The 21,298-nt window shown below is 42.9% G+C and overlaps 1 protein-coding gene across 1 annotated transcript; it reads left to right on the top strand.

The window, feature by feature from the left end:
- The first annotated feature begins 637 nt into the window (after positions 1–637).
- Positions 638–18,537, top strand: LOC148005309 (uncharacterized). Its single transcript, XM_087555001.1, has 5 exons — positions 638–732; positions 3,159–3,869; positions 7,450–7,590; positions 16,601–16,827; positions 18,406–18,537. Exons 1-3 carry the CDS (start codon positions 638–640, stop codon positions 7,457–7,459), a joined length of 816 nt encoding a protein of 271 aa, XP_087411127.1. The 3' UTR covers positions 7,460–7,590; positions 16,601–16,827; positions 18,406–18,537.
- Positions 18,538–21,298: the final 2,761 nt, after the last annotated feature.

Genomic DNA, 21,298 nt, shown 5'->3' with positions numbered 1-21,298 from the left:
AGTTGAGAAATTATACAGTTTTGAACTCAGGTTTTCAGCATTCTTTCCCACAGCCTCAGGGATGTGGTGAAGGTCACAGTGTTCTACCATTTTGTTGAAACGTTAGATGTGCTCCTGCCTCCCAGACTCATGCTGTCTCTGATTATTATGGAGACACTAATCTTTTTTTTTTTTTGGTTCTTTTTTTTTTTTTCGGAGCTGGGGACCGAACCCAGTGGAGACACTAATCTTGACAGACAGAACATTTCTCATTGGAGGAGTGTGAAAATAGGTATTGTTGTGTAAACAAGCCATACACCCACAGCAACCATCAACATTTATGGAAGCCAACACCCTGTTGCTCTGTTGCAGGAGCAGGAAAGCATGTCACACTGTCCCTTATGTAGCCAAGCATGACTCAGCATAGGGTCACACTTCGACTGAGCCCATTCAGGTGTGCTCCTCCTGGACCTCTGTTTAAACATTAATCTCACTTCAGAATACTTCTCAAAAAAGATGTAAGAGAGGGAGGTCACAGGATCATCTGCACCTCCTTCTAATGTTGCTATGTAGAAAAAGTTTCCTTTTTTCTTTATGATATTAATTTGGGTCTTTTAATTGGCTTATTAAGGGTAGGTGGTTGAAGCAGATCTGGAGCATGGGTTATGACTCCCATTTGATAAAATGCTCATTCTATGGAAAGGTACTGGGGACTCAAGATATGGCTTTGTGGATAACCCTTGCCATGCAAGGGTAATTACCCGAGTTAGAATCCTCAGAGCTAGCAAAAATGACAGGTGGGCATGACTGGCCAACTATAATCCCAGCATACAGGAGATGGAGCAAAGTGGTTATGTTAACAATTAGCATTTTCACCAGTCTGCTTTCAGGGACCTACAGTGTATGCCATCACCCACCACCAGCAAGAGCAGTGCCTAAAAGGCCTGGGCCATCCTGGTACCTCTCCTTCCCTTCTCTGTCTCTGTCTTCTCTGTCTCTGTCTTCTCTGTCTCTGTCTTATTTGTGCTTATATTCTCTCTCTCTCTCTCTCTCTCTCTCTCTCTCTCTCTCTCTCTCTCATTCCCTGTGCTGTTCATTCTTTCTGTCTGTTAGTCTCTATTTCTCCCTCATGTCTCTTGCCCCCAAGATGACCTTTCACTCCTTCCCCTCCCCCTATAAGCCTCTTACACTAAATCTGTTGCATGGAGTAATTTTTTTATTGGCACACCTTGGCACAGCCCATCAAAGTTACCCAACTTGCCATTTTATTCTATCAGGTTAACTAGACTAAATCAATCCATGAGCTCTGGGTTCAAGGGAAAGATGCTGCTTAAATGTATAAGGTAGAGAAGAATTGAGAAAAAACACTTGATGTCAACCTCTAATCTCTGAACACACATGCATATAACTGCCCCAACCTACATTTGAACATGAGAGACTAGGAGTTAGACTCCCCAGTAAATGTTAGCCTATAGGTGATTTTACTAGGCTCCTCCTTGGGAACTGGCAACAGCTTATGTCATCACCTGAACTGCCACCAGATTCAGGTAGCCTGGCAGAAAATGAGAGGACTGCTTGCTACCCCACCTCTCTTTCTGCATGTGCATGTGTGTGTGCATATGAGTATGCATGTATATGCGTGTGTGCGTGCGTGTGTGTGTGTGTGTGTGTGTGTGTGTGTTCTCACATGCTCCTGGCTTAGCTTCTCTTTCCTTTTCTGTCCTTCTTTCTGTCCTTTTCTGTCCCTACTTCTCTGTCCTCATGACTCTGCTCCCATCTGTCTGCCACTACCTCTTCTCCAGGTTCTCCCTCCCCCTCCTTCTTCCTCCCCCACCTTCTCCCAAATAAACCTCCTTTATAACAGGTCTGTTGTATGGGGTGATTTCTCACCTTGGTATGGGCCCAACAAGTACCCTGACACCATTATTATATTTCATAACAGTAAGCAGACAGGGAGAGTGGCCATGACCACTTAATAAAAGTGGCAAATTTGCAGAAAGGCTGGCTTTTTTCTCACCCTCCTGATTTGAGACAAAAGCCTGACAGATTAAGACAAAGGCCCTGTAGGTTTTTATCTCCCACCAGCAGGCCCCTTGCTGATGAACTGAATCCACAAGTTCAAGGCAGGATCCGAACATATATGTTATACAACAATTCTAGGCCAGTCAACTCTCCCTTTTTTTTCTTTAAACTGATCAACCCTAAATTATGGGAGGAAAACTCTTGGAGATTTAAAACAAAACAAAAAGCAAAAAAACTAGCCCTCATTATCTGAGTTTCCCCTCTACCTTGTAGAGGGTCTTTGTTTGTCTGATGTGTGTGTTTCCTCAGCCTCTATAAAAACACATTTCTTCAACTGACAGTTCTGTCTGCTGCTGATTTCTTTGAAAATTTTCTACTGCTACCTGTTGCATTAGAGAATTTTCCTGCTTTTTAAATTTTTAACTGGCAGACAAACCAAGATCAAAACATGTAGACTGAATCAAACATGCATACACAGCTGCACGGTTACCACTGTTAATCCCAAAGATTGGAGTAGAAAGACCACTGACCAAAATTACCTTGGTCGAATTAATTCAAGCAAGTTCTTTTATCCCTGTGCATAGGCTGTCTCCCCTAAGGTGGAACTTGATATTTTGGCACCGGACATGAAGAAGACAATGTTTTTATAGCTCAGGGGTAGGGGGTTTTCAAATGGGAGGTTTGGCCGGCCAAATAGGTGTGGTTACAGAAGCAGAATATAAGCATAAGTTAGTCATAAAGACCTCCTGAAACAAAGACATGGTTGTAGGTGGCATAACAACATGGTCATAACAACTGGTAGTTATAACAACAGATAGTGAGGTTGCAAGATGGTATAGGCTGTAGCATTTGTAGTTAAAGCTACAAGTTGAACGCAGATCAATTCTTGAGAGTAGAGGTTTAATCCTAAACAAGAATGAGCCTAGTTTGTCTTTACTATAAGATGGCTTTTAAGCCTAAGGTGGAGGCAGGCTAGTTCATCAGCTACATGCACAAACAGACACTGAAATACATTTATTTCAAATCCTAACAACAGCCACCCTTCCTTTAATCTCAGCATTCAGGAGCCAGGAATATTCTTTTACTTGGAGGCCAGCCTGGTCTACATAGTAAGGTTCAAGCCAACATGTCACATAGTGAGAACTCGTCTAAAACAGCAGCAGCAGCAGCAGCAGCAGCAGCAGCAGCAGTGATAATAACAACAGCAATAACAGCAGCAACAGCAGCAGCAACAACAGCAACAGCAACAGCAACAACAGCAACAGCAACAACAGCAACAGCAACAACAGCAACAGCAACAGCAACAACAACAACAGCAGCAACAGCAACAGAAGCAACAGCAACAGAAGCAACAGCAACAACAACAACAGCAACAGCAGCAACAGCAACAGCAACACAGCAGCAGCAGCAACAGCAGCAGCAACAGCAACAGCAACAACAGCAACAGCAGCAACAGCAACAGTAATAACAGCAACAGCAGCAACAGCAACAGTAATAACAGCAACAGCAGCAACAGCAACAGCAACACAGCAGCAGCAGCAACAGCAGCAGCAACAGCAACAGCAACAACAGCAACAGCAGCAACAGCAACAGCAACACAGCAGCAGCAGCAACAGCAACAGCAACAACAGCAACAGCAGCAACAGCAACAGTAATAACAGCAACAGCAGCAACAGCAACTGCAACAGCAACAATAGCAGCAGCAGCAGCAGCAGCAACAGCAACAGCAACAGCAACAACAGCAGCAATGGCAGCAACAGCAGCAACACAGCAACACCAAATCCTATCATCGGAATAATTTTGCATTCAGCTACTGTTACTTATTTCCCTCATTTTCCAGTTCTTTCTGTATATTCCATGAACACATGGTAAGTGATAGGAACCTGCTGTTAGGCATGGAAACAGTGGTTAATTAGATGCAGTTCCTCTCCTTAAATTAAGGAGCTTAATTTAAGATATTGTAGGTTATAATTAGATGTGGATTTTTAAAATTCATTCATGCATGTATTGACTTAGCCACCCACCCATCTGTCTATCCATCTGTCCATTTATCGATCCATTCACAAGCACTTAATAAGTGCCTGGTTTTACTTTTCCTTAGGAACATTAAGCGTCACCCATGCACAGAGATCCATTTCTTGACATAACATGGGTATGATGAAGCAAAGATAATTGCTGGGATTTTAAGGTTAAAAGCACATTTTACCACCATTTGTTCAAGGGCAAACAGTTAAGGTTAGAAATAGATTAAGAAGCACATGTGTGACCCAGAGCCTGGACTTTGGATCTAATAGACTTGGACTCTACTTCCTTTACCTTTCAATGGTTTGCCATCAGCTGTGTTCATCTTCAGATTCCATAGTTTCCTCCTCTGTGAAATGAAAACAGTCCCCAAGATGGTGTAGTAAGACATAGCTGTACAGTGTTTAGAAAAGAAGTGATATCGTGTGTGTGTGTGTGTGTGTGTGTGTGTGTGTGTGTGTGTGTGTGTCGAATGAGTGAACATATATGTGTGTGCATGAGCATGTGACATGGAAGACAACCTTGTATGTCAGTCTTTCTGCTTCATTTAGGATAAGGCTCTTTTGCTGTTTGGCACTATGGACATTGGTCACAAGCTACCAGGGAGTCTTCTGTCTCCACCCCATCTAATCAGCACTGGGATCACAGATGCTTGCTACCATACATCGTTTACATATACATGTAAATATGTTGACATGTGTTCTGTAGACCTGAGCTCAGGTCCTCACATTTCATAGCAAGTTCTATATCTACTGAGCTCTCTCCCCAGGTTCCCTCCTCTCTGTCTCTCTCCCTCTTCTTCTTCCTCCCCTGAACTCTCAGCAATCTTCACTCTTCAGCCTCCTAAATTCTGGGACTATGAGGTGTTGTTATTATTTAGATATAAGCTTATTTAATACTCTATTTTAATATGTATGTATCCATGTTATTAGTCTGTTTCTTTAGAGAATCCTAACAGAGTAGGATTTTATTATAACAACAACAAAAAAATGAAACCATTCAAGACACATACCCATAAAGCAAAACAAAATGTGTAGGATTAAGTAAGACTTTATATAAACTATGGCATGTTCTACAGAAATGGTGATTAAGCCCTCCCCCCTTTTCTTTTCCTGTTATTGGAACTCAAGATAAGCATCACTATGAGTGATGAGTAGGAGAGTTTGTGGAGACCCAATGTTCAAATGGCTTTGTTCATGTTTGCAAGCCTGATGAGTTGAGGAAAATGGTTAAACAGCCATTTTCTTTGACAGCTTCATGTGTATACTGGTGTGTCATTATCTAGCCTCCCATTGTCTTTTCCAGTAAATTTCAGAGAACAGGAGTGAATGTCAAGGGAACTCCCTGTGAGAGTCTCTGTGACCACCTCAACAGCTGAGTCACAGTCTGCAAAAGCTAGAAGATAGTTCAGGTCAGCATGGCTAAATAATCAGCGTGGGATAAAACTTGGAGAGTCTGACCCTGAGTGGTTTATTGTAGGCATATTTGAGCACAACAAAATTTTCTGATAATAACTCGATGTGTACATAATAAAACATATGACATGGCCCTATTGAAACTGAAAAGTATATGTTCTATCCTCCATAAAGATTGACAAGCTCACAGTAAGGGGGAGGGGATTCAGAGTGGTCTTGGCCACACAGACATAGCAAAGGTCACCAGGCTTTCCTTTACTCCCTATCATTTTTTTTCTCTTATTTGGTGGTAGGGGGTTGAAAGGGTGGAAAAAGGAGAAAGAAAGAGAGTAGCCAAAACCAGTTACAGGTCACTGCACCTCATGTTGGCATTACTGAGAAGGTCCTCAAGGTTCTTTGGGGTATTATGCACAAGAAATAGGGAATGCTTGTGCAAACGTGTGTGTGTGTGTGTGTGTGTGTGTGTGTGTGTGTTCATGTATCCGAGGGTATTCAATCATTGAGCCCCATCCACATGACCTGTCCCTTTCATCTCCCAAACAACGTAGGTTAAGTTTTGACTCTTTAATACCTCACAATTGTGTTCAATTTCCATACATGGAAAACATACTCAAACCTTATCAAAGCCACACTAATAATAAAGAATAAAAGTATTTTTAAATTACAAAGCAATGCTAAAACCTGTTGAATACCTATAAAGAAAGCAGGAGGCAACAAGCCATTACCAAAGGGCCTTTGCTGGGACAATGGGGAAGCAAGGTTCTATTCCTTTTTTGTCAGCTGACTAGTTCCTCCATCCCAAACATCTTCCCAGCTAGTCTTCAGTAGTGGATATAAGTCCATATATGGACTCACTCTTCCTACTTCCCCTCCAAGAGATGACAAGGACTGGTATCATTCTATATGTCAGACTAGGGATTATCTATAATATTGTCTTAATTCCTCTTGACCAAAACATTAGTCCTATGTGATTGGAGCTGGCCAATCACAAGTGCACATACAAAAGGATGTATTTGGCAGCCTAGACAGGGGAGCCTACGGGAAAAGGTGGTATATGATGAAAGACAAGAGCTACAAACAAACAAACAAACAAACAAACAAACAGTAGCTAGTTGTTGTAGGGTGATGTCATACAGGTGAAGGCAGGTACAAGATAGAAAAAGGCCTGTCATTGGATGAGAAGGAAGGATGGGCAGGAGAAAAGTTTTAGAGAAATGAAGAGACTGGATGGAGGGGGAGAAGCAGTGGAGAGAACATGGAGGCTGATTAAGATTCCTCTCTACACATTTTCAGGTTATTATGAATATTCTTAAGGGATGGATGTGTACAGGGTATTGTGTGTCTAGTTGGGCAATTATATCTTACCAATTGGATCAGAGGTTATTGTGTGTCCTTTCATGTGACGATTTAAGTTTAAGAGAGTATGTGGTGGCTGGAGACACTGGGCCTCCATGGAATTGAGATGTGTGCGATTGGCATGGTGGCAAACCTGCCTTGGGAACTAGATGGGTAGAGAGATTGCTGCTAGGCTCAGAGAGAAGCCATTGGCAGATATGGGATGGAGCAAAGCAGGTGAGAGGCTTTGCTGACTGAGATGAAGACATCTACCACATATCTTGGGGGCACTGCGGTGCCAGATCTAGTGCAGGGTAAAAGACAGCATTTATTTTTTTTCTTAAATAATTTTACAGCAACAAGTTGCTACCTATCTCTGGTGAAAGAGGATAATAACAAGGGGCCTTGAGAGGAGCAAGTAGGGCCTGTGGAGATATGTCTCTCCAGTGTGATGGTTAATCTGGCTAATAACTTATTGTATGGGAGACTAACTGAGAGGCATGCTGCCTTAGTAAGGGTTATTATTGCTGTGATGAAACACGGTGACCAAAAACATTTTGGGGAAGAAAGGGTTTATTTGGTTTCCTGCTGATTAGGGGCATCGAGTTCTTTGGGGCAGCAAGGTTGATTCTTGCTATCAGGATATCTAATTTCTTATTTTTTCTTCTTTGTCCAGGACTACTTAACAAACTGCAACCAACCCTGACCAACAGCAACCGACAACATCCAACCAACGATCCATCCTAAGCGTCCATAGACCCTCTAAAAACTCCCAGAATTCCAAAGGTCACACAATCACAGAAACTATCTGTAGCTGGTAAGAATCACGCCCCTGCCAGAGCATGAGGCAAATCATAGTCAGCTGCTGTGGACAGTCTGAAGCAGCCCCACATCCCCACACCTGGGATTAAAATGGAAACACACTCTCATATGTGTTGTTTAAAGAAACCAAAAATTCCAAAATTGTCACTGCAGCAACCTGACCTCGGACCTCTAGAACATGGGCCCAGATAAATCCCTTTTTCTTTACAGCGTAACTTGTTTGAGCATTTCATTATAGTAATGTAGAACTTGGGAAGGTCTAGTATGTTGCTTTAGAGTGTGGATATGAAGTTGATTTGAACAGTACTTTTTTTTTCCCCCAGCACCAGGAAAAGTTTAATCTTAACAAACAAAAAAACCAGCTTTCACAGAAGATGTGATTTTTATACATAGAAAACCTAGTTGTTAGGAGAACGTAAAGGCTTAAGTAGATGTAAGATGCAGTTCAGTGTGTCCTGAAGAGTTGCAGTTTGGGTGTGCCTCTAAAAACCCCGTAGATGAGACTGCTAAAGAACGAAACATTCCTGTCTGTTTTAAGGCAAGGTCCTTGGGAGGGCTGTTGCGGTTTTGCTCTAGGATCTGAAGCAAAAAGTCAGCTGGTTGGCCTTGTGCTGGCCCACCTTAAAGATGAAATGATTCTCACACTACTGGCTTGGCTTGGAACCCCACCCCCCACTATATGAGGTGTAGGGAGGAGCTAGAGACTTCTTTGATAAAGAATAAGATCCTTCCCTCCTCTCCCCCTCCCCGTCTCCCTCCCCCCTCCCTTCCCCTCCCTCTCTCTCTTTCTCTTTCTCTCTCTCCACACACACACACACACACACACACACACACACGCACGCACGCACGCACGCACACACACACACACACACACACACACACACACACACACACACACACCCTGCTTGGAAGAGCCTTTGTAGAAGGAGTTCTGGGTAAGATGATTTTCTCTCTGGGCTTGCCGGAACTACAGAGAGGCAGCTGGCAGGGCACAGGTAAAACAGGATTCTAGGAAAGAGCTAAGGAGCCCTCTTGGGTTTGGGGGAGCTCATGAGAAAGGTCGGCTAGCTCGGTAGTATGACACAGAGCTTTCTAAAGAGCTAGCAGTTTAGTTGCAGAACCAGGCTTGTAAATAGATACTTTGTATATAGTTAAGAATATAAAGTTACCTCACTGAGCTAGCAGATTTTTACCTCAGTTTATGGCTCCTGGGTCTTTACTGGTATAAATGTTAGTTAATTTAAATGGTTAACTTATTACAGCATTGCCTTAGTCATAGTGTCTCTTTATAGCAAGAGAACAATGACTAAGACAAGTTGTGCCTCACAAAACTGAAACTACAACTCCCATTTGTTCCAGCTATACTCTATAAATACCTGGGTATTTACCCAAAAGAAACTAGTCAGTACACCAGAGAGACATCATGCTCATTGGTACAACATTCATAATTTCCAAGTGATAGAATCAATGTGTTTTCTCATGGATTGTTAAGAAAACATGGTGCGTATAACCTTGGAATTTTATTCAGGAATAAAAGTATGTTATTTTCAGAAAAATTGATCAAAACTGAGCATTATCATGTTAAGTGAAACAAGCCAGACTTCAGCAAATTACCACAGATTTTTCTCTCATGTGGGAATCTAGAATATGTGTGTTTGTGCTTGTGTGTGTGTGTGTGTGTGTGTGTGTGTGTTTGTACATTTGCAAAAGTAAAAGATGTCTTGATTTAGTCACTATTTTTATGATATACTATGACTAAAGGGAATTGTGAAGAAAAGGATTTATTTAGTTTTCATGTCCTCCTCATAGTTCATCTCTGAGGGAAGCCAAGGCAGGAATTGGAGGCAGAACCTAGAGGCAGTGATTGAAATTGAGGCCATTGAGGAGTGCTGCCTACTGGCTTGCTCCCCCATGGCTTGATCAGCCTGCCTTCTTGTACACCCATGTCCACCTGCCCAGGGTGGCACCACACCCACTGGGCTGAGCTCTCCACAGCAATCATTAATTAAGAAATGTCCCCACAGACTTACCTACAGGCCAACTGTACGGAGGTTCTCCTTTCCAAGATTACCCTGGCTCCTCTCAAGGTGGCAAAAGACTAACAGGCAGAGGGACCGTGTGGGAAGCAGAAGAGGGCAGGAGAGAATAATGAGGGATGAGCGAAGGCCACCTCTGTACAATGAATACATGCTAATAATAAAGAAGATAAGTAAAATAAAAATGATATAAAGGGACAAAAAGTAAATATAGATGATAAACTATTAATTGACCTTCAGGGTGAGAAAGGACTTGTCAACTTAAAATCAAGGAAGTCTAAACAGGGTCAGGAAGATGCCTGGCACTTGCTGTCAAGCCCAATAGCTTGAGTTTGCTGCCCTGTAGAAGTAAGAAACTGACTTCTGAAACTTATCCTCTGCTCTCAAAGGTCCTGAGGCTTGCTGGGATGGGTTGCTGGGGTGGGTTGCTGGGGTGGGTTGCTAGGGTGGGTTGCTAGGGTGGTTTGATCTGGTGCTGCTATATATGCAGATGTTAACTCTGGCCCCAAGGTCTTGTTGCCCCCATGAGGAGCTCCTCATGTACACTGAGTGATGCTGTCCAACCTTACTCTCCAAGTTAACTGGCCAACAAAAGGGAAAAGCCTGTAACTGGACAATAGATAGAGGTAGGCAGATTTCAGTTACCTGCCTGGGGGTCCAGGGTGAGGCAGGAAAAAGAAGAAGGATATAGGGAGAGGAGGAAGTCTCTATGAGAGGAGATGGATGATAAGCATGTGACCAGGAGAAACAGCAAGTGACAAGGGACATAGGGCTGGGGTATGAGTTAGAACAGTTCCAAAACCTGCACAGTCTAGGCTTACAGTTTGTAAATAAAATACATGGATTGTGTGTCTTTTATACGGGCTAGCTAGAATTTATAATTCCCTTTACAGCATGCCTTACCCTCCAATTAAAAAACTTGAAAGAAAAGACATGATCAACAACGTGTCTTGAATACACATGTCTAAGTTACTTTTCCATTACTGTGATAACACACCATGATCAAGACAATTTACAGAAGAAAGAGTTCCTTTGGGCATTACACTTGTAAGGGGTTAGAAGCCATGATGGCCCAGTGAAGACAGCAAGTGGCAGGCAGCTGTGGCTAAGAGTTTAATCCACAAATGGGAAGCTGAGAGTGCTGCTTGTGGCTTTTGAAACCTTAAAGCTTACTCCTACTGGCACTTCCTCCAACAAAATCACACCTTTTAAGATTCCCCAAGCAGTGTCAACAACTGGGAACCAAGTATTCAAATGTCCAAGACTGTGAGGGACATTTCATTCAAATCACTACATGTTTAGTTGTGAATCTTTTTATCCGACATAATATTTTATTGATTATTTGGGAATTTTACATAATGCGCCCCCGTCATTCTCACTTTGCAGGCCACCCAGGTCTATCTTTGTGACCTCCACCCTGCAAAAAAAGAAGAAGAAAAAAGAAAAAAAAAGTGCCAATTTGTGTTGCCCATATATTCACTGGAACCTGGTTAAACTCTGGGTGACCAGCTCCTTAAAGAAAACTGATTGTGGGGTTGGGGATTTAGCTCAGTGGTAGAGCGCTTGCCTAGCAAGCGGAAGGCCCTGGGTTCGGTCCCCAGCTCCGAAAAAAAAAAAGAAAAAAGAAAAAAAAAAAAAGAAAACTGATTGTTTTCCTACCCCTATCCCTGCCAGAAGGCATCAACTATGAAGAGCTACACTTCACCATCCCTATTAAAACATGTAAGAGTTCAGCAGTTGTACCTGGTAAACCTTGGGACAGCTGGCACTGAGGGCAGGGAGGTGTGTGGCAGCCGGGAGCTGAAGGGAATCCTTGGCCCTAGACACTCTGCATAGTCAAAAGGGGGCTCTGTCTCTGGACAACAGCATTGGAGTCTCAGCGATGGTTGAGTATGGTGCTTCAGAAACTTTAACCAGACCAACGCCTTGTTGCAATGAATATTTACATGTAAAGTTGTTTGGGCTAAACAAACAAACAAACAAACCCAAACAACCCACACTGCAGTTTTCAATGCCACTTAGGCCAACAGATATGCAATGCAGAGGTGGGAAAGATAGAGGGACTAACTTCAAGTTCTCATTGGAGAGAGGTGGGACTCAAGAAGTTTTAGCCGTGACAAGCATGGGAGAAGGCTGCATTAGACTGGGGAGCGGGGAGCAGGGAACAGGGAGCGGGGAGCGTGTTGTTGCGAAGTAGGACCAGCAGGGTGGTGCGCTGCAGTCTAAAACTGATGCAGGCTCAACCCCAAAAGAGCTGTCTAGTCATAGGCTCTCCCTGGCTATGAGCAGGATCTTGGAGATGGAGAACAGTTCATTTTCTGGACTCTTCAAAAGATCTTGGTACGGTCTATGCTGCTGTCAGAGCCCATGTTGGTGTCTGTGCTCCACGCTTCCTTTAGCTGGGGGACTGGCTAATGTCCGTGGTCTGTAGTGCCGCCCCAGGAGGTAAAGATGCCCACAGTCCATGTGGATGCCCACAGTCCGTGACCTGTGCTGCCATCAGAGGCTGTGGATGCTCATGTTCCCTGTTACTTCCGGAGGCCATGTTGGTGTGTGTGATCTGTGTTGTCACCGGAGACCAAATTGTGGAAATTTTATACATCAAAAATTTAAAAAGACAGGCATGATACACATGATCTTAGTCCCAGTATTTGGGAGGTAGAAGCAGGTGGATCTCTGAGTTTGAGGCTAGCATGTTACTAGGAGGACTGTCTCTAAAATGCTTTTGCATCTCGTCTCAGGGTTCTTTCTTGGGCTATGCACAGGATGCTTGCTTCAAATGCAAGCACATTACATGGGCAAAATCTAACATCAATTATCTATTATCTATAATCTATTATTTATCTAATCTAATCTAATCTAATCTAATCAATCAATCTATCTATCTATCTATCTACCTATCTATCACCTATCTATTATCTATTTATCACCTGTCTATCATCTATCTCTGTCATCTGTCTGTCTAATCTACTTACCTAGATCTATCATCTACCTCTCTATATCCTTAGCTTTTGTGACAGCGTATACATAGAAAGGGAAATAACCACAGATACACTACTGTTAGTGAAGAATGATGAAATCAACATTTGCAAAAGAACTGTCTGATTAAGCAAGAATGCTGCCTAAGCTGAAAGTAGCCAGATACCCCTAAATTTATTCTAACTTTAGCCCTCATCTCCTTCCCTCTCAGAGGTGACCACTATTGTGACACTTGTGATCATTATTTTCTTACTTTATGGCTTTACCCATTTTGTATGTATACACTAATAGCATATTTTAGTCTTTGCCTGTTCTTACTTTATGAATAGACTATAGCTTGCTACTTTCACTTAGTACTGATTATGACCTTCATCCACTGTGTTGGATCTAGATGCTATTGCAGCACTCAGGTGTATAGTACACAGTGCATGATGACACCACATGCTTATCTGGCATGATATTTAATTTCTAGTCTCAGTCTGACAGGGTTTGAGTCACCATGGAAACATACCATGAGTATGTCTACAGTGTTTCCCAGCAAGGCTGTATTGAGCAATAGGGAAGACCCACCCCGAGTTTGCATGGCCTCATCCCACAGTCGAGGCATCCCTCATATTAAAATAGAAAGAGCAAGCTGTACACTGGCATGCATCTCTCCCTGCTTCCCGACTGAGGAGGCGGTTTGATCAGGTGCATAGGAGCTGCTTTGATTTCCTGTCAGGAAGGCTGCACCCTCACACTGTGAGCCAAAATAAACCCTTTCATCCTTAAGTTGCTTTAAATAAAAGTGTGGTATGTGTGTAGTGTGTGTGTGTGTGTGTGTGTGTGTGTGAGTGTGTGTGTGTGTGTGAGTGTGTGTGTGAGTGTGTGAGTGTGTGAGTGTGTGTGTGTGTGTGTGTGTGTGTGTGTGTGTGTGTGTGTGTACATCTGCAGAGGTCAGAGGACAAGTTTGTGGAATGGATTCTCTTCTATCTTTCCTGGATTCTGGAGAGTAAGTTCAGGCGGCCACATCTGCAGGGCACCACCTTCTCACTGACTTTTAAGTTGGTTGTCCAATGCAGAATGGTCAACCCAGAAATCACATACACGCCCAAAACAAAAACAGACTTAACACATTGCATTTATGTATTTATGTATACAACTATATAAAGATATGTGTATAACAAGAACAATAATATTAAAAAAACAAAAAACAAAAAAAAATACCCTGGCTATTAACTTGAGAGTAGAGGAGGGGACACGGGAAGGGTTGGAGGGTTAGTACCTGTGAAGGGCTGGAGGGAGGAAAGTATTGGGGAGAATGATGTAATTCTATTTCAATTACAGTTTATTAAAAATCACAACAAACAGAACAAAAAAACAAACAAAACGAAACAACAAAGAAAGACTTCGGTGCCACACTGCCTGTATTGAAACCTTAAGAAAGTGTTTTGATTCATATTCCCATTAAGAATGAAACATGTAATACTGCACTTGTAGGTGCTGTCGGTTGCACAGTAAGAACTGCATTGGTCCTTGCAGGGGTCTGAAGTCCGTGCAATCACGAGGATGCCCATGTCACCACATGGCACTAATCCAGAGAGGACTGTTGTCATCTGGAGACCCCACCATAAGCTATGTGCGGAGCCCTGGCTACCTTCTAGACTCACATTTTCCTGAGCAAGTAGATCCTGTATAGCACCTGCATTCTCTGATTTCTCTCATCTACAGCAGAGTTGTGTTCAACCCGCGAAGCCTACATTACATGCCTGCCTCTCTGTTGCTAAGGAAGCAAGGGAGAGGAGTTTTATATATATATTTTTTTCCTTAAGAAGTAGGGCTTAACGGGCATGTGGTACCTGTCTTTAGTTCCAGGATTCTGAAGGTAGAGGCAGGCAGATCTTTTACCCAGCAAATTCCAGGACAGCCAAGGCTACATAGTAAGACCCTGTCTCTAAAAATGTAACAGTTAACAACAAGGGAAGCAGGGAATTTTTCTAAATGTAAGAAAGTTGCTGAAGGAAGCAGGTGGCCATAGATGTGGTTTATGCCCACCTCACCCTCCGTAACTGCCAAAATTAAACAGTAAGTTGTTTTTGCTAGTAAAATAGCTTTTCATTTTTAATCTGATTTTCAAGTGCCCCCCACCCCCAAGTCCTGTTTTCACAGCTATCAACTCACTATGTCATTTGTTCTCGTCCTTGTGTTCTGTAAGAGGTGCCTGTGAACAAACTCACTAATGCACTGCTTAGAGTTGTACAAGGGTTCTTCCATCCTGTAGCAATTAATCTCAGCTGTCAGGGTTTTAATCTGCCCAAAGCTCTGATCTTTCCCGTACTTGGTGAAGGTGAGCTAGATTCTGCCTACCTGTCCAACATGGACCCTTGTTTCCTTTCGTTGCTGCACTGAGACCTATCCTAAGAGACAGAAGTTCTCTCTTCCTATGTGGTGACGTATGCCCACAGAATGTCAAGTTAACTGCAAGGGAAGGAAAAAAAAATCCCAAAAGTCACAGTGATGGTTTGTATATGCTTGGCCCAGGGAGTGGCACTATCAGGAGGTGTGGCCTTGTTGGAATAGGTGTGTCACTGTGGGTGTGGGCTTAAGACCTTCTTCACCCTAGCTGCCTGGAAGTCAGTCTTCCAGTAGCAGCCTTCAGATGAAGATGTAGAACTCTGAGCTCTGTCTGCGCCATGCTTGCCTGGATGCTGCCATGTTCCCGCCTTGATGACACTGGGCTGAACCTTTGAACCCATAAGCCAGCCCCAACTAAATGTTGTCCTTTCAAAGACTTGCCTTGGTTATGGTGTCTCTTCACAGCAATAAAACCCCAAGACAGTCACCAAGATTTGTTTTGAGTCTGTGAACACCTCATGACTCTACTGGTTCTAAGAGGAAGAGGAATGTTATGCCTCTGTGTGCCTGAGGTCAGAGTTCATGTCTCTGATGGCATCTCCTAAACAAGAAAGACAGACTTGGCCTTCACTCCTCTCATTGTTACCAGACGCGTAATGTTATCCAGGTCAGGCATATGTTAACAGCAAAACCAGGGGCTGACTCTCCCTCAGTCTTGGTGTTGTGATTACATATGTTTTACACAGAATGGCGCTGCTCACCGGCAGTCTTAAGAGCTGGGGTTTGGGGGCTGGGGATTTAGCTCAGTGGTAGAGCGCTTACCTAGGAAGCGCAAGGCCCTGGGTTCGGTCCCCAGCTCCGAAAAAAAAGAACCAAAAAAAAAAAAAAAAAAAAAAAAAAAAAAAAAAGAGCTGGGGTTTGGGGCAGCATTCTGTGAACGAACCAAGTTATAATCTTTTTCTCCTCAACTAATAGTGTTTTTCAAAGGTGCAGATTACCTCACAGATCATTGAGCAGTGCCCAAATCCTTCTGGAGCAATCTGCCTGCGCTTTCTGACACACAGATCTGCCCTTGTTGACGATGCCCCTGTCTCAGAAGGACTTGGATGGATGAATGGCACTTTTCGCTATTAGTGAATTGAGTGTTCCGGTGGATAATAAAAATAAATACAAACAACATGATTACATTCCAGAGAGGGGGTAGCAGAGCAAGGAACAACCAATCAAAAGTATCCAGAGCCCCAAATTATGCCCCAGAGGAGTCATCTCACATATCCTTGACTCTGTTTCCATGGTAGTAAGAATTGCTTGGGATACTCAAAGGCAATTTAAATGCATTTAGGCCACAACTTACAAGGGGATAATCTTAGGAATATCCGAAATGAATAAACATTAACAGCCACTAAAACAACCAGTATTAAGAACTACACTACATCTTGCTTGCTTTGTTGTTATTGTTGTTATTGTTGAAGTTGTTCAGAATAAAAAAAAATTTAAATCTGGGAATTAAGTCTGCTCATAACTGGGGCTTTCAAAGACTCATATTCTCTCTCTCTCTCTCTCCCCTTATTGGTCTGTCTGTCTGTGTTATCTATCTATCTATCTATCTATCTATCTATCTATCTATCTATCTATCTATCTATTTTTTATGTGCAGAGGCGTTTTGCTGTCAGAGCCCCTGGAATTACGGATGCGAGCTGCCCTGTGGGTACTGGGAATTGAAACCGAGTCCTCTGGGAAGAGCAGCCAGTGCACCTAACCGCTGAGCCATCTCTCCAGCCCCACAATGATGTGTTTCTAGACAGTGTCACAACTCGCATCTGTTAGACTGAAAACATCAGGCGCTGCTTAGGTTTTGAATTATATTTTTTTTCAACTCAAAGGTATGAGCTATTTTGTTCACCATATTGTTCTTTGCACTCTGCAGACTATGAAGGGACATTGGAGAATTCAACCTACCAAAGGCACAGGGTTGGAGAGTCCCTTCCTTAAATTCTGGTGTCTTTTCAGCCTTTCAGAGTCTGCAGAGAAAAGTCAAACGCCACTCGGGGAGGAGGCTTAACTTGGTGTCTAGGGCGCATCACCAGCTGTTGTTTTTGTCCTGATAGAACCTAGAAAGAGACATGTGGAGTGGATGTGACCACACTTCATTGTATTCGTGTGTGGAATTCTGAAGATCAAAGAAAACATAATCAAATAAATACCATCCACATATGAACACACACCAAAGGTTTCAAAGTGGATGCAGGGAAAGAAAAGTAAGGCGGAGAGATGGAAGTGAACAGAGCAGAGATGGAGAGATGGGAAAGAGTGCAGCAAAGACAAAGGCCCTTTCTCTATTCATTCCTCTAAGGCTCTGCATGCTCATAAAATGGGGCAAAGGTCTCATATTCCACACTGATTTTATGATTTTTTTTTTGATCTCACAAATACTTCTTTCTAGTACTTGCTATGCACTAGATACATGTTATAAATATTAATTACTAAGCATGACAGGCATTTGTTCTTCATAGAGTAGGCATTTCTATTTCTGCTGGGTCAATGAAAAAAACAGGTATAGAGAGGTTAGAGCAGAGGGTCCCTGAGGTCATGGGCTAGTGAACATTGCTTCCTCTACAGAAGCAGGGCAGGAGTCTCTTACCACCCTTTGAAAACTTACGTGTTGGAAAATGTGAGCAAGAAAAGAGAACAACTTAATAGTAGCAGCCCACCCCAGAAGCTGGCCTTTCTAACATCTACAGGGGAACAAGAAGGAAGACGCTTGGAAAACTCTATTCCTCTATGTGCTTTGTGTCACATTAGACAAGCTACAGAGACTCCTGGTGTCTGTGTTCTTTTATGAATTGGAGATTTTGATGTTGATCGGAGAAGAACTTTAATTTTACAAACGAAAGGTTGAATTTGTCCTGGAGGCAGATGCATGAGCTTTGTGGCCTGTGAAGGAAATATCATTTTTGGTCATTTGCATAGAGAAGAGAGTAGGGTGGGATATTGGAGAAGGAGACTGACGTATTTTGTGGAATGTGAAGTCGTTTTTTGTGGTTTAGAATCATGGGAATTTTCTTGGCCTGAGTTGTGAAGGTAGCATGACCTTCTCTGTGAGGGATGTGACCTTGTTACCATTCCCGGCTGTACAATTGCTCTATTATGTCCACGCCCACATTTTTCTGCTGGTGGCCAAAGAAAGGGCTCATTGTTGATACTGGATCACCACCTGAAAACTACAGTATCATAATCCACCCAGAATATCTTAAGTAGTCTGAGAATCAGTATGTGTTAGTTGAGATTGGAAAGCAATGTTTTGACATCCTTCTGATGAGAAGAGCTATTAAACCTTTCTAATTAAGACACCTAGGAAGCTACTAAATCTTTAAAATATGAGAAACATGGCTGGGAATATAGCACCCATATCAGAGCATTTCCCTAGCTTGCCTAAAACTCTACTTTTATTTCTTCTCCAGAAGGAGAAAGAGGAGGAGAAAGAAGAAGAAAAAGAAGAGAAAGAAAGAAGAGATACAGCTCTTCATACACCCGAAAGTCTGTATTTAGTTCCCAGCACCCACGCTGAGTGGCTCACAAATGCTTGTGACTCAGCTCCGGACACAAGGAACCCAATGACCTCTTCTGGCACCTTAACCACTGGCATCCATGTGCTCACACATACAGGCACACAAACACAAGTATATGATCTTTTTAAATGTGGTTTTGTTTGTTTGTTTTGCTTTGTTTTTTTGCACACAAGAGCGGTCAAAGTCAGAAGTGTATATAAAACATTGTTCAGAGACCATGGCGCTCACGGGTCTCAAGAGTAACTTTGGCTCTCAGGGAACAACTGGTAATGTCTGGAGGTACCGATAGTTATCGGGACCGATGGTGGATAGACTCTGTTTCTGGCATTTAGCAGATCTGTGTAGGAAGCAACCCACACTAAGCTAGACATGTTTCACTTCAGAACTACCTGTATAATAAACATAGTTTCTTAGTTCCCTTATGTGGGAGTAAATACACGTGGGGCACAGCCTAACTGTAAGTCTCTGGAGCAGACTAAGTGCGTGTAATAGTCACTTTACGTGCCTGATGTAATTCTCATCTCGGAGGCTCACTGCCGAATAAGCTCGCCCTTACTAGTTCTTTCTGAACTGTTGCTGGTTGGTTCAACTCAGCTCTTCTGGCTCAAATTTCTCTCCAAACTGACCGATTCAATCAGGCTTCTCTCAGCATCTCACCGAAAGGCTCTGCTTGGCCTCAGACTAACTCTGGCAATTTGTTCTAATCTTCTGGTTCCTTCCTATTCTCTGGCTTCAGCTGTCTCTGCTGACCTGCACGGAACTGCAGGAACTTAACTGCACTGCGCTCACTGCACCGATTTGCAACCGACTCGACTGAACTGAGCAGCACCCAACTCTTCCTGCACTGTCCTTAAGTAGCCCCCCTTGCCTGTCTGTTCTTGTGAGAGCTGGGCATATTCTACCTCTGACTTATTCTGTCAAGTCTTTCTCTGATTTGTCACTTTCTTCTCCAATTAGATGTTACTTTCAAACATGGCTGCTTCCTTCTACAAACTAACCTTACCTACATTGTTTGGGATTAAAGGTGTTGTCTATATTTCAGCCAGAGTAGTTATGCTGCTGGGTTAAAATTTCTCTACAACCGTGAGACACATAGTTATTCCTCAGTGTAAAGGTGACTCTGCTCAGAAAAACTTAAGTTTCAGAGTTTAGGAATCTCAAGGTGAGGGAAGAAAGAAGAAGCTTGATTCTTGTCACCCAGTCCATGAGGACTTTTCTTCACTCTTCTCTTAATTGTACTGTTCAACTGGCTCCTGGTCCTTGAGGAGGGGAGTAAAATCAGTGTCTTAGATATTCTGATATAGGGGGTTAAGAGCACTGGATCCTTTTTCAGAGGTCCTAGGTTTAATTCCCAGCTCCTACATGGCACCTCAGAACTGTCTATAATACTAGTTCTAGGGAATCTGATGTTGTCCTCTGGCCTCCTTGGGCACCAGGCATTTCATGTGGCACACAGACTTACATGGAGGCTAAATATCCATATGCACACCATAAAATAAAATAAGTATCTACCCAACTATCCATCTTTTCATTTAGTCTATCAATGTTTTTCAGCATCTTAATGTAGTTGGTACAATGTGAGGACTTAGAGGTAAAAATCAAAATACTGTATACTTCACTCATCACTCATGCCCATAGCTCAGCCTCTCTCTCTCTCTCTCTCTCTCTCTCTCTCTCTCTCTCTCTCTCTCTCTCTCTCTCTCTCTGTCTCTCTCTCAACAAGCCATCATTCCACAGTACGGCTAGTTCTCGGTTGCTTGAGAACATGCAAGCTGAATAAGAGCGTAACCTGAGAGGATCCAAGAAAGCTAGTTCCTTCCAGAAGAGAAGGCACTACTGGACCTGAGTTCTGAGGACAAGGTAGGAGTCTTGGAAGCATGTAGGTGGTGTGCTGAGGAATGGTTGATGTTCTTGTTTCTGGTTTGAACACCTAGGTGAATGATGGTGGCAGTAGTTAAGGAGTAAGGTGTAGAAGGAGAGACTTGTAGGTTTGTTACTCAGAAATGATATCACTCAGTTATCTAGCACCCATATCACCACAGGAACCTCATGACAGAGAAAACAATGTTCTGCTGTATGCTAGATCCATGTTAAGGAAAGTAGACATTCTATTTCACTTAAATTTCCCAACATGATACAAATCTCATTCTTTTGTTTCTACTTCTTAGGTAAGAAGGTTATACTAAAGGTACCAAAGCACATGTTCTTCCCAGGATCAAGGGGAGATGATAGAGTGGGGGTGCCAAGTCTAGCTTGAGAGCATTGAACCCAGAAAAGAAGGCTTACTCAATGTAAGTTTGTCTTATAAAACTATCTAGTATGTCTACGGATACTATCAGAGCCCAGAGGTTAGGTGTAACCAACTACTTTGTAACCAGTTACTTTCTGGTTGGATTTGAGGCTTGTTTCACAGGAAGGACTTCACACCTGCTACTCTAAACTTGCTCAAAAGACCACAGTTCAGGAGACCACAGGCCCTGGGGCAAAACTACTACAGCTGTTTTTTTTTTTCCCTAAATGGACACACCATCAAACTATGTTCTAAACATTTATGTTTTTATTCATAGGTTAGTGCTGCCCTCCGCCTTAGCCTGAGAGGCAACTTTTTGCAGACAACGCAAGACACTCAGAACTCATCAGAGTGCTTAGGATTAGTGATTCCTGAATGCTCAGCTCAAAGTGGGACATTTATATCAACCCCCATGAGGCTCTGGGAGCGTTGAGGAAGTGGGGGCAGAAAGAATGTAAGAGCCAGGGGTTGGGGCTGAGGAGATGGCTCAGCGGT

Source organism: Rattus norvegicus, chromosome 6, assembly GCF_021556685.1.
Source record: "Rattus norvegicus strain SHRSP/BbbUtx chromosome 6, alternate assembly SHRSP_T2T, whole genome shotgun sequence".
NCBI classification, from domain to species: Eukaryota; Metazoa; Chordata; class Mammalia; order Rodentia; family Muridae; genus Rattus; species Rattus norvegicus.
This window is presented reverse-complemented; position numbering and strand designations above follow the sequence as displayed.

Excerpts from the sequence above, each read along its gene's own strand:
- LOC148005309 (XM_087555001.1), top strand. The coding sequence starts at position 638 with ATGGGTTATGACTCCCATTTGATAAAATGCTCATTCTATGGAAAGGTA. Across the intron at positions 733-3,158 it reads ATAACCCTTGCCATGCAAGG|CAGCAGCAGCAGCAGCAGCA; the intron begins GTAATTACCCGA and ends CGTCTAAAACAG.